This window comes from Glycine soja, chromosome 17 (genome assembly GCF_004193775.1).
Source record: "Glycine soja cultivar W05 chromosome 17, ASM419377v2, whole genome shotgun sequence".
Taxonomy (NCBI): domain Eukaryota; kingdom Viridiplantae; phylum Streptophyta; class Magnoliopsida; order Fabales; family Fabaceae; genus Glycine; species Glycine soja.
The window spans coordinates 10372083-10385597 of record NC_041018.1 but is presented as its reverse complement, the minus strand read 5'-3'; the positions used below and the strand labels follow the sequence as shown (position 1 = coordinate 10385597).

Here is a 13515-nt window from a genome sequence, read left to right as displayed (position 1 = left end):
TTTTTTCTAACTTTAAACAAACTTGTCATATTTTTACATGTTTAATTTTACTTGGAGAAGAGTTCAAAAATAATTTTGGGTTCAAAATTGATTTTGACTTAAAGCAACTTTGAATATTTTTTTACGTTTAATCCAAATTTTTGTATGAAATTTTACTCATAACTTAATTTTATAATAAAAATTCGATTTAATTGTAATTTTATCCCCAACTTTTTTAATTTTACCGAACAAATTATTTGGACGCATTTTACCCATAATTTTTAAAAAACTTACGAATTTGACCTCCTTCGTTTTATCCCTAATGTAGTTACATTTTTTTTTTATCTCAAACTCTTTTCTTTGACAAATTTTACTCCAATTTTTTTTTTAGAAATTTACTCCCAAGTTTTATGTTTAATAATTAACAAATAATAAAAGATAAATTTGGTAAGTTTTTAAAAAATAAGGATAAAACGTGCTAAACTAGTTTGTTAGAGTAAAATTCATCAAAAATAAAAAATTTGAGAATAAAATATATAATGAAACCTAAAAACATCCAAGCATAAACCAAGAATCAAATTTATAAAATCATTTTTTTCAATATTCATCCAAACAGTGTATCGCATGGCAGGCACAATGTTATAAAAAGCGAATAATAATAATAATAATAATAAAATGAAAAAGTTATTACAAGGTATATTATTAACTATCATGTAAGAGAGAAAACGTAAAAAATCATTGATATCCCTCTCCTTGAAAACAGAGGAGAAGAGGAAGAAGCAGAGGAAGAGAGAAGAACAAACGAAGCATGGTTTCGACGAGACGCAGTGGATCTCTCTCTGCCAAAAGATCTTCCTCCTCGGAAGATAAATCTCCTTCGCCGAAGCGCCAAAAGGTTCTTCTTCTTCTCCTACTTCCCTTTCCCTTTTCCTTTTCATTTTCGATTCACTTTGTTCTGAACGCTTCGGTTTCGGAGATTTCCAGCGTCGGAGCCGTAACTTAGCGTCTCTCTCTGCGATTAACGTGTTTCGATTTGTTCCGATTTTTTCAGGTCGACAATGGCGGTTCGTCGGAGAAATCGGTGCCGACGCCGGCGGAGAATTCCAAGGATTTATCTTCCCCGGAGCCCGTGCCTGATCCCGGAGAATGTGGCTCCGGCGACGCTCAGATCGCCGGAGCCGGTGCCGCCGATGGAGTGAGCTCTGGCAAGGGTGACGCTACGCCGGCTGTGCCTGTCACGGCACCGATTGCTGATGCCGCATGTAAGCACTCTGATTTTTTTTTTCTCTCTTTTCAAATTTGTCTATTTTTTTTGTTTCTACTTTTTAGTTTCGGAATTGCCACTTATGCTGTTAATTTGATTCAAACATTTTTTTTTCTAACTTCTGCGTCGTTTTACTCTGAAGGTCCGTCGTTCTCTTCGTGGATTAATTATCAGAAACAGAATCCGAATATCGAAGGTGCGCCGTGGTGCAGGTTCTTGTCGCAGTCTGCACAGGTAAATTCGTGTTCGTTCGAGTGAAGTGAATCAGAAAAGTGGCGATTGTAGTAGTCACTGTTCACACTTTTGAGTGTTGACTCCACGTGAAGCACGTGGTGTTTTTGTTCAGTACCACAACTTTTTAACATGGAATTTGTGTTACTGCTGCAGAATCCTAATGTTGCTGTTTGCACACCCATTTTCACGATTGGTTCTAATAGAAGTTGCAACTTTCCACTGAATGATCAAACTATAAGTGGAAATTTATGCAAGATCAAACATACGCAGGTACATTTTAAGACTATATAAGTTTACTTCATGAAGCTTTGGATCATTGATTAGACTCTCTGTGTGGTTAGGCTCTTTTTTTATGATCAAAAGTATGCACTTGGTAGTGGATCATTTTTCCTGGTTTCTACTATGCAAAGTTTTTCGTATACAGTAATCCTTATAACTATTTTCCTGGAATTGTGTGCTTGGATGGCTTTTTCTGGTCTTTTACTTTTAGTTATTTGAGGTGAATACGGTAGTATATGTATGTGCAGTTTGATTACTGTTGTTTCTGGAAATGATCAGGGTGACGGAAGTGCTGTAGCTGTGCTAGAAAGTATGGGTAGCAAAGGATCTGTTCTAGTAAATGGGACACATGTCAAGAAGAATACCAGCTGTGTACTTAACTCGGGTGATGAAGTGGTTTTTGGTGTGCTTGGAAATCATTCTTATGTATCCTTTTCATTTGTTCAGTGGAATGTATTTTTGTTTCTTAAATGAGAAGTATCAGTTATAGAATTTGTCAATTATCAGTAGTTTCATTTTTCTCAAGGTGTTTTATTTTAAACATATATTTATGTGCGTTATTTTTCTTAATTAACTTTCAACTTAGATTTTCCAGCAACTAAATACTGAGGTTGCAGTTAGGGGTGCAGAAGTTCAAAGTGGTATTGGGAAATTTCTGCCGCTTGAAAGGAGAAGCGGAGACCCTTCAGCTGTGGATGGGGCCTCTATTTTGGCTTCTCTTTCCAACAGACAGGACCTTACAAGATGGAAATCTCCATCTCAGACCTCCAGTAAACCTCACCAGGGCACCGATGTCTCTAGTCGTTCTGTTCATCATGATTGTACAGAAACTGAGCTTGATGGCTCAGAATCAACTCCAAATGTGCGGAGTGATAAAGCAGCAGAGGTTCGAACAAGTGACAAGAATTCAACAATGGATTGCAATCCAGATGCTGGTGCAGAGGCAGGCAATGTAAAAATCTCTGGGGTGAATGATTTCCTAAGGCCTTTCTTCAGGATCTTAGCTCAACCTAGTTGTAAACTGAAATTGAGCAGAAGTATCTGTAAGCAGGTGTTGGAAGAAAGAAATGGGACGCTGGATATGCAGGCTGCATCGACTTTGGGTACATCTGTGCGCTGTGCAGTGTTTAAAGCAGATGTTCATGCTGCAATACTGGATGGAAAAGAAATAGATGCTTCTTTTGACAACTTTCCTTACTATTTAAGGTATACTTTATTACTTTTATTCTCTTTTATATCTACTGTGATGTTGCATAGAAGTCCCTAAAAATGCATTTCTTCTGGCAACCTTTCTTTTTAATTATTGAATCTATCCCATGTGTTTGGTCATTGGTGCTGCTTTAATAAATAATGGATTCAAATTTGTTATTAGCTTTCACTTTTCATGTTGCTTTCTTGGAATGTCTATGTATTTACTATGTTAGGAACCTAGGACATAATATTTGACATTTAATTTAAATTATTCGCTGAGATTCCTGTGATTATTATTATTATTACTATTTTAATTTAAATGAGATATTAAGATTATTCTTTGTCTGTGTGACTTGATTGAGTCTTGCAGGTGTTGTGCATGAAGTTATTCTTGATACTCTTTTATTTAATGGATTTTTAATTTGTTCTTTATTTATGTTTGTATTCATGTCTTTTTGTAGTGAGAATACAAAAAATGTCCTGGTGGCTGCTTGCTTTATGCACCTCAGGCATAAAGAACATGAAAAGTTTACTGCAGATCTTACAACCATAAACCCTCGTATTCTTCTCTCTGGACCTGCAGGTGTGTGAGTATCATATTGCTACTTTCTGTCTTTTTCTGTAATTATTTGTTCCCTTAATTGCCAATTTTTGCTGGTTGCAGGGTCTGAAATATATCAGGAGATGTTGGTAAAAGCACTTGCAAAATACTTTGGAGCTAAGTTGCTCATATTTGATAGTCATTTGCTTTTGGGTGTAAGATAAGACTTCCTTTATGGACTGAGTTCTTGAAGTATTTTTTGCAGAAAACTCTGACAAGAATCTTTATTTGCTGTGTTATGATAGGGTTTATCTTCCAAGGAAGCTGAGCTACTCAAAGATGGACTTAATGCTGAGAAATCCTTCGGCTGCACTAAACTAAGTCCTACAGAAGACATGGCCAGGATCATGGACCCATTAGCTAGCGAAATAGAGACACCTAGCCCTTCAAATGCACCTACATCATATGGCTTTGAGTCTCAACCTAAGTTGGAAACTGATAACATGCCATCCACCTCTGGGACAGCTAAAAGTTGCTCATTCAAATTAGGTGTGTACTCTTCTAGATTTCTTCCTCTTTGCTTTGGTTTTACATAAAGCATGGTTGTATATAACTCGTGTGCTCAATAGAAGTCATTTTTTTTCAGCCACCAGGACACAGTCATTAGAATTTGTGAAATAAATAAATACCATGCTGAGGTTGAGTCAGTATTTAACTCTTAAGCAAATTTTAATAATAAAAAAGGAAATGAGATGGGTGCTTTTGTCATATATCAATTTCATTTGCTCCAATCTTTTCATTTCATTTTGTTACAGATGACATATATCTAGAATTCTAGATATTGCAGATCTTGAAACTTATTTCTATTTGATATTAGGCTTAGTTACTGTTTTAGTGTCTGAATTTTGACAAATTGTTTTTTTAGTCCTTGACATAATAAATTGACACTTTATGTCGATTTTTAGCACTTTGTGATGGTTTTTTTTAGCACTTTGTGACAATTTTAAAATGCAGATTCAAAATGAACCGTTATTATGATTTAATTTGAAAAAATTAATCCATTTTCTTGCCAAACTGATTTCAATAGCTTTTAAAATAAGTATAAAAATTTGTCTTTGGCATCAAAACTCGTTATAAGCAAGGCTTAATTACTGTTTTAGTCTCTGAATTTTGGGTTGCTTTTTTTAGTCCCTAAAATTTAAAATTGTTTTTTTTTTGTTCCTGAATTTCGACAAATTGCTCATTTTAGTCTTTGGCATAATAAATTGATACCTTGTGGCTGTTTTAAGCTGCCATAAATTATTTTTATTTTTTATTTTTTTAGCCACTTGAATTTGCATTTTAAAACTGTCACAAAGTGTTAAAAAACTGCCACAAAGTGCTAAAAACCGCCATAATGTGTCAATTTATTATGTCAGGGACTAAAAAAGCAATTTGTCAAAATTCAGGGACTAGAAAAAGCATTTTTAAATTTTATGAACTAAAAAAAGCTTTTGTCATATATCAATTTCATTTGCTCCAATCTTTGCATTTCATTTTGTTACAGATGACATATATGATATATCTAGAATTCTAGATATTGTAAATCTTGAAACTTATTTCTATTTGATATTATGAATCTTAATTTTTAAATTATAAATATTTGCACCATCATATTGTGTCAGAGAATGTGCTTTGTACTTTCAGCTTAAGCTGTTTGTATTTTCTATATATAATCATGCAGGTGATAGGGTGAAATTTAGCTGTTCATCTTCTTGTGGCGTATATCAGACATCTCCAAGGTATGGATTTGTAAAAGCTTTTCTGAATTGTTTGTTTTTCTCATGGATGCACTTGTTTTGTACTTTATTTTGCATGTCAGATGAACTATAGAGCCCAAGTTATCATCATCATGAATACTTACCTATGCGGGTCCAACTTTTTATGCAAGACAAGTAGTGTAATGAATGGACCTTTATATGTCAAAATTGAAGCATAACTGCACATTACCCTGATCCTCATGATTATGACATGGCAATTTCTATTTAGTTGAAAATGAAATGATTATACCACTGTTAGGAGATTTGGGCAAGAATGGAGAGAGGAGAATAACTTTATGGTGGTTGCACTAGGGTAAAAAATTGGAACTAGTACTATCAATCCTTTGGTTGTTAAGTTAGGGATGGTGCTTCAAGCTGATAACTGCCTATTTCACATATTCTTTCTGTGTATAACACACACACACACTCTCTCTCTCTCTCTCTCCTATTCTTCACATTCTATGTTGCAACTTAAACCCATGTTTGGGCGAAAATGTGGTGGGAAAGAAGCAAAAAATTGGGCAACTCGGTGCATGAGGCACCACATAAGGGGATTTGGGGAGGGTAGATGTACATAGCCTTACCCCTGAAAGTGAAATGGCTGCTTTCAGGATCTGAACCCATGACCTCTGATGGGAAAGAAATGAGGGGAAATAAAATTGGTATGATGAAAATAAGGTATTAGAAATTAACTTTGTCTTATCCTGTTTGGACCTCATACAAATGAAATGAGGAACAAGAAAGTGGAGATAAACAATATTGTATGTTGACAATATGCCAATTTTTCTTATGCAACTTCATTATTTTATTTTTTTTTCACTTCAGTTTCTCTCTGTATAGATCAAAATGTAAGTCAACTATTCTTTTCTATTTCACTCCTCCATATTCTCAGTTGTTTTCTGAACCATTTAATGTAACTTCCATCCCTAATTTCCATTGCTCTCTGACATTTCTTCGTTTTCACTACTCCAAATCATAGTTATCAATTGCACATTGTTGTATTAGCATAGTAGCTGTCTCAGTGCATTGTAGCAATGTGGCTTGAGGCCACTACACTCAGTGGTTTTATATTGTGCCTGTCGTGTTGTGATTCACAGCCAAAATCGCTTCTATTCCCATCCTTATTACATCGTAGAAGGTAAAGCCCCATTTTGCCCCCCATTTTTGTCTGATTTTTCCAACCCTAATTCTCATATTTTTGTCATTTCCCCGACATATTCAGAAAATCAAAAGCCTTCCTTTGTTCATTGCCAACCATTATTCAGGTTTGAGGCATGCCTTTGTTCATCTTTTCCAAGTCCAACTTTTGAGCTCTAACCCTCTGATTTCCTGTGGTATCTCATTCTCCTGCCACTTCTGGCTTTCTCTGGCACCCTCTGGTCTCCAGACTCGTGTCCCCTGCTACTTGATCTCAATGATACCATCTCTAATCTGTCTTCTGTTCACACTTCTGTTGCAGATTGTAGGTCTCACCTTTTTTATTCACCCTTTGTGCCACTGCTCAATCTCTCAAAATTCTGTTTTTTAAGACTGACTTTTCAATTATGAATTATAAATATGCCTTTATTTTTGGATAATTTTATTTTTGAACACTTATACCTGTATAGTTGATTGGCCAAGTTCTCTTAGGAAATTATGTTTATGTTAATTGAGCAGTAATTTTTGCATTAATTCTGTATTAGGCAGTTATGTTCTATGGTGTGACAGTCATAGTGTTTTATATATGCGGTGTGACTGACCTGAAGGAGGAATTTAAGGTATCAGATTGTTGCTTGTGTTTTGAAAGAGGAAACTCCCTGTTAGGGGTAAACCATGTAGTGATAATATATTCTTCTTCAAGTCTTGAACCAGATTAACTTGGTAAAAATATAACGATTTCTTCGGTATAGTGGCCATCCTATATATTGTCACACTACAGCATTTTTGGGGCCAGCCGCTCTGCATTGCTGTCTGGGTTGATAACTATGCTCAAGTGTTAGTGTTTCTATTTTTTTATTATAATTTTGATTAGTGATTTCATATATAGGGGACCGTCTAATGGAAGTCGGGGGAAGGTTGTCTTACTATTTGATGATAATCCCTTGTCTAAAATTGGTGTGAGATTTGATAAACCCATACCTGATGGAGTTGATCTTGGTGGTGCCTGTGAGGGAGGTCAAGGATTTTTCTGCAATGGTAATGCATTACTTCTCTGATACAGATTTTATATTTTTAGATATGCTATATTATTATATTTTGATCTATATATTTTATAGTCTTGTATCTTACTATTTTTCTGTTTCCAGTCACCGATCTTCGTTTGGAAAGCAGTGCTGTAGAAGAACTGGACAAATTACTTATTCATTCATTGTTTGAGGTGCCATTTACCCTACCCTGTAGTCTAAGAATGCTCTACAATCATTTTGGCTTCAATCTTACGATTAGATCTATATTCGGGTATTTTTTCCAGGTTGTTTTTAGTGAGAGTAGAAGTGCACCATTCATTTTGTTCATGAAAGATGCTGAGAAGTCTATTGTAGGAAATGGAGATTCACATTCATTTAAAAGTAAGCTTGAAAATCTTCCAGACAATGTGGTTGTAATAGGTTCACACACACAAAATGACAGTCGCAAGGAAAAGGTATTGTTTTTTTGGTTAAATTAATCTGTAGTTTATAGGACCCTATATGTTATTTTCGATTAGATCTCTGCTTTTATAGTTTGTAAATATCTCCCAGTAAAGTGTTGTGCTGGTTCCAGCTTCAAAATACTGTTATTTCTAGCATTATCATGGCTGCTGTTCTAAACTGTGCTGCTATTCAAGTTCTGTAGCACCCAGGAGCCACTCGGCTGTGTGATCCTGTTATAGCACTGCTTTTTGGTGCAATTGACAACTATAGATTACTTTTTGTTACCATGCATATAAAGTCAGTAGAAGCTTTGAATATCAACAGTCTATTGCAAGATACCCTGGAAATCTTTGTATGATATCATTTGGGTTATTTGCATGAACTTTTGTTGAAAGAATAAATTAATCAGTCTCCAAAGAACTGTTCTTTAGTAGTTGTGGGCTTTCTGTATCCTTTTTCTCTGCATTAGCTGTGAATGATTTATGTTGTAGCTCTATAAGATACAATCTGAATGTTCCATATATTTGATTGATTGAATTTCCTTCCCATCACTGGTCTAAATTTCTCCATAAGTGGTTATTTTAATGATATATAACTATTTTTCCCTGCAGTCACATCCTGGTGGTTTGCTTTTTACAAAATTTGGTAGCAATCAGACTGCCCTTCTCGACTTGGCTTTCCCAGTAATGACTAAATCTCCTTTTCACTTTTATTACTTCTATTTGAAACTGAGAAACAGGAATTGCTGACATATTTTTGTTCACGTATTATGCTTCTTACATTCAACCTAATATTATTTCTTTCAAGCTATCTGAGTGAAATAAACGTTATCTCTCTTCAATCTTTTCAGGATAGTTTTGGACGATTGCATGACAGGGGGAAGGAAGCCCCAAAACAAAATAGAACTTTGACTAAGCTTTTCCCAAATAAAATTACAATTCACATGCCACAGGTATATACAGGGGAATATTTGTCGTGGATTTTCCTCTCCTTATACTGTGTTCATAATATATTTCCTTGTATAGGATGAGGCTATTCATAATATATTTCCTGGTATAGGATGAGGCTCTTCTAGCATCCTGGAAGCAGCAACTGGATCGAGATGTTGAGACTCTCAAAATTAAAGGAAATTTACATCACTTGCGCACAGTGAGTGCCTTGTGTTTGCTTGTTAATTTAATTCATTGGCATAATTGAAAGGCACGTTTATTGCAACATCTACATATTTTCATGCGAAAACAGAGTTGGAGGTTATAGTACTTTCCTTAATATGTTATTTCATTGTGGTACTAAGTAATTCAAAGTATGATTTATATATGGATGGATGGGATACCAGTTAAACAGTCAATGCAAGTTATGCTTTCCCTTGGAAGTTTGTTTCCTTTGCATGTATGTCCTTTAGATCACCACTTTTTAAGGTTTGGAAGATGGTGTTATTGTATCAATTGTGCAAGGACGTTTGGGTGGGTCTGTGAATTTTATTTTTTCTAAACTTTACCTTTGTCTATATTATCTCTCTTCCATCTTTGATAATTTGCCCATTCTAAGTTTTAATTCAAGGCTGATATTTTGCTTTGAATTTTCATTTTTTGTTTAAATTTAAGATAATGAGAAGTGAGTTAGAATCCCTTCTGGTCTTTATTTGATTCTGTAATTTTTTGCAAATCTATATAGGAGAATTTAGACCGTTGATTTATTTGGTCTGTTTTGATGTAAATCCTCCAATATATTTCTAACTACTAATTTTCTGAGGTTCATTTTTTACGATTCAGATTCAGTTGTAAGTAAAATCCCTTGAGTCAATTATTTTTTTGGATAATGGTGCATAATAGGGTTATGTGACACAGATATAGAACTGTGTAGAGACGTCAAATGTTGATTGTTTACAGTTGCAGTTGTGGTGTTTAAATTTACTGTTATTACAGGCTAGCTAATTTTATTTATAGGTTCTGGGACGTTGCGGAATGGAATGTGAAGGACTTGAGACCTTGTGCATTAAGGATCAGACACTTACAAATGAAAGTATGTTCTAAGCATTAAGTGCTTTAGGATCTCTCTAGAATCTCTCTCTTATATCATTTTTGCTACATTGCAGATGCAGAGAAGATAATTGGTTGGGCTTTAAGCCACCACCTCATGCAGAATTCAGAAGCTAAGCCTGATTCAAAGCTTGTATTGTCCTGTGAGAGGTAATTGCTAGCTTACACTGCTTGTTATTTGAAATACTGTATGTACTTAAATTGTAATTTTACAATGGCGATATCTTATGGTATTCCTCCAGCATTCTGTATGGAATTGGGATCTTGCAGTCTATCCAGAATGAATCCAAGAGCCTGAAGAAATCACTTAAGGTGATTGTTTGTGCCCTTTTGCTACTTACGTGTCGTTCCAGCTTTGCTTATTAGAAGTTATTCTGTCAGGAGAGTTCATAAACACTGTATTTTAAATCGTTTTGCTTGCTCAGGATGTTGTGACAGAAAATGAATTTGAAAAGAGGCTTTTGGCTGATGTTATTCCACCTAGTGACATTGATGTTACTTTTGATGATATTGGAGCTCTTGAAAAGGTCAAGGATACATTGAAGGAGTTGGTGATGCTTCCTTTACAGAGGCCTGAGCTTTTTTGCAAGGGACAATTAACCAAGGTTTCACTTCCTCTACAGATTGAAATTTGTTTTTATTAACAGATTTTTTTGCTTCTGCTCTTTATGCCAGTTGACTATTTGTTGATTTGATAGATCGATTGATTTTGTGATGCTTTTAATGTGCTTTAATGTTTTAGTGCCCTTCCTCTGTCCCCACTCTAAAGGAGAGGAAAAAGAAGGAAGTGGAATCAGCTGACTATGTTTTAATTATATTTGATTGGCCTACTTGACATCTAGGATTTGTTGCATTTATATCTGATATTGGCCTCTGTACTCTGCTGGATATGCAACTCATTTGTTTGAAGTTTTCCATGAAATGTAAAAGCTAAAAGCATCTGTGATAGGCAATTGATTTCCCGAAACTCTTTTTTGGAGAGATTTTGGATCTTTATTTCCATAATCATTAAAATATTTCTGTGGTATACAGCAATTAATAAATCTAATATAATTTTGATGACCATCTAACTTGCTCTTTATCAAAATATTATCCATTCTGTTATCTCGACTCTGAATTACCTTTTGTGCAGCCCTGCAAAGGTATCCTATTATTTGGTCCCCCTGGAACTGGTAAAACAATGCTTGCAAAGGCAATTGCTACTGAAGCTGGTGCTAACTTCATCAACATTTCTATGTCAAGTATCACATCTAAGGTTAAATTTGTCTCTCTCTAAGTGTATATTGATTTCACCTTTATTAGTTTGCTGTGCATACAACTCATTTTCTTGCCTCTTTTTGCTTCAGTGGTTTGGTGAGGGTGAGAAATATGTGAAAGCTGTTTTCTCTCTGGCGAGTAAAATTTCACCTAGTGTTATATTTGTTGATGAGGTAAGCCTTTTAACCAAGGGTATTGTGTTGTATTGATTCATTGAATATAACTTTACTAGCTTTGTTTCAGGTTGACAGCATGTTGGGTCGGAGGGAAAACCCAGGAGAGCATGAGGCCATGCGAAAGATGAAAAATGAATTCATGGTGAATTGGGATGGGTTACGCACGAAGGAAACCGAGAGAGTTCTTGTCCTGGCTGCCACTAACAGGCCTTTTGACCTTGACGAGGCTGTCATAAGGAGGATGCCAAGAAGGTGAGTACCTTTATTCAACTGTGCTTCAATTCCCCTTCCAATATTTTGTAAAAGGGGGAGGGACCAGCATAAGTTAACCTTTTGTAATATTTGTTTTTTGCAGATTGATGGTAAATTTGCCAGATGCCCCTAATCGAGCAAAAATATTGAAAGTTATACTGGCAAAAGAGGAATTGTCTCCTGATGTTGATTTAGATGCAGTTGCAAGTATGACCGATGGATATTCCGGAAGTGATCTTAAGGTTGCTGGTGTTCTTTTTCCTGTTACCTTGTTCTTTTGAAATTGTTACTATTTTATTCAACATTTGATGCTTGCCCTTGTACTGCAGAATTTGTGTGTAACTGCAGCACATCGGCCTATTAAAGAGATATTAGAAAAGGAAAAAAAGGTACGTCCCTTCTTTATGTTACTGTTATGCTTGGCATCTATGGGTTTGTCACTGCTTTTGATGGTAAGTTACAGTTGGGTTGCATGCATAAATCATTCCATAAAGTCTACATGCTATTTGCATGTGGTGAAAATTGTGCCCTAAACTTATGACTTTAGTTGAGACAATGCAATAATAGAGTTGGGAGAGTTCTCTATTTCTTGATGATCTTAGATTTTGAACTCATTTCTGATTAAGTTGTTAGCCAGTACTTTTAATGAAGGGGAATTATAGTATCCTTACAAAATATATGGGTTTATGATTAAAACGAGCTAATGCATGCTTAATGTGTCTGATGCATGACAGGAACGTGCTGCTGCTCTTGCAGAAGGCCAACCAGCTCCAGCATTATGCAGCAGTGGGGACGTCAGATCTTTAAACATGGAAGACTTTAAATATGCTCATCAGCAGGTAGGAAATGAAATTTCATTTAAGCGAAGCCCTTTCCAATCCCTTGAGTTCTCCCACTTTAGGTTTTTAGTAATATGTTACTTTGTACATTATATTGAATCAGGTATGTGCAAGTGTTTCTTCTGAGTCAGTAAATATGACTGAGCTTTTGCAATGGAATGAATTATATGGAGAAGGGGGTTCAAGAGTAAAGAAAGCACTCAGTTATTTCATGTGAGAGTTTTTCTATAGCTGACATGTCCCCTCTCCCCCGCAGCCTCCATCTCCTGAAGCTTGCATCTATAGTTTTGCCAAATTTTATCGCTTAAGGGTTTGCTGTTGAGCCATTTCGTTTGTAAAATGAAATATAGGTTTTTATTTATAAAGTTATTTTTATTACATTTGGGATGATGGGTTTTGAAAGGAGTGGAGCCTTCCAAAATTTTGGTTTGTTCTGCTGCTTTTGTTTTGTTCCTCATCCCTGAAGGACGTCTTATTTCAAGTTATAAAAGTTCTACTAGATGAAAAGATAAAGTAGTCAGGTGATCCTGTGATATATTTGTTCTCTTATCTATCGAAATCTGCTGGAATAATAAGCATTTAGATCCTTTCTATATCTGTGTTTATCACTTTTATGTACATCCCATCTCATATATGATATATGTTGGAGCCCTCTTTAATTGATTCCTGCGGGATACCAGCCACCAAATTTCACTCTGGAGTTGGATAACGTTAATGCGAACGCCTAGTAACGGAGGCATGTTCTTGTGTTGATTATTTTAAATTAAAAAAATTATAGGCATATTTAGATAATTGTAGAAGTCAACTGGTAAGGACATTTATTGTCAATTTTGATTTTTTTTCCAAGAAATTGAATTTATCTTTTAAAATTAATTGGTGTTAATGTCCTTAGTTACGGTGGAAAAAATTGTCATTAGCACAAATCAGTTGGATTTGGCCATCAAATTGTCATTCCATAAGCATTTATTCAATTTTACTCGCTAGTTGTATAGATTGATTTGTTCCCCCTTATATGTAAAATGTATCAAGTGGTCTAGCTTATTCAGATAGTTGAGT

General features: G+C 35.2%; 1 protein-coding gene across 1 annotated transcript; it reads left to right on the top strand.

Annotated features, from left to right (window-relative positions):
• Positions 1-698: 698 nt before the first annotated feature.
• Positions 699-13077, top strand: LOC114392127. The gene is made up of 27 exons (XM_028353162.1): positions 699-874; positions 1031-1241; positions 1386-1477; positions 1631-1747; positions 2036-2182; positions 2343-2962; positions 3409-3530; positions 3612-3703; positions 3794-4037; positions 5212-5269; positions 7314-7462; positions 7573-7643; positions 7737-7907; positions 8508-8579; positions 8747-8848; positions 8956-9045; positions 9843-9918; positions 9992-10085; positions 10178-10247; positions 10361-10540; positions 11068-11190; positions 11282-11365; positions 11436-11620; positions 11724-11862; positions 11950-12009; positions 12355-12459; positions 12563-13077. Exons 1-27 carry the CDS (start codon positions 788-790, stop codon positions 12674-12676), a joined length of 3675 nt encoding a protein of 1224 aa, XP_028208963.1. The 5' UTR covers positions 699-787; the 3' UTR covers positions 12677-13077.
• The last annotated feature ends 438 nt before the right edge of the window (positions 13078-13515 follow it).

Excerpts from the sequence above, each read along its gene's own strand:
- LOC114392127 (XM_028353162.1), top strand. The coding sequence starts at position 788 with ATGGTTTCGACGAGACGCAGTGGATCTCTCTCTGCCAAAAGATCTTCC. Across the intron at positions 5,270-7,313 it reads GTATATCAGACATCTCCAAG|GGGACCGTCTAATGGAAGTC; the intron begins GTATGGATTTGT and ends TTTCATATATAG. Across the intron at positions 10,541-11,067 it reads GCAAGGGACAATTAACCAAG|CCCTGCAAAGGTATCCTATT; the intron begins GTTTCACTTCCT and ends CCTTTTGTGCAG.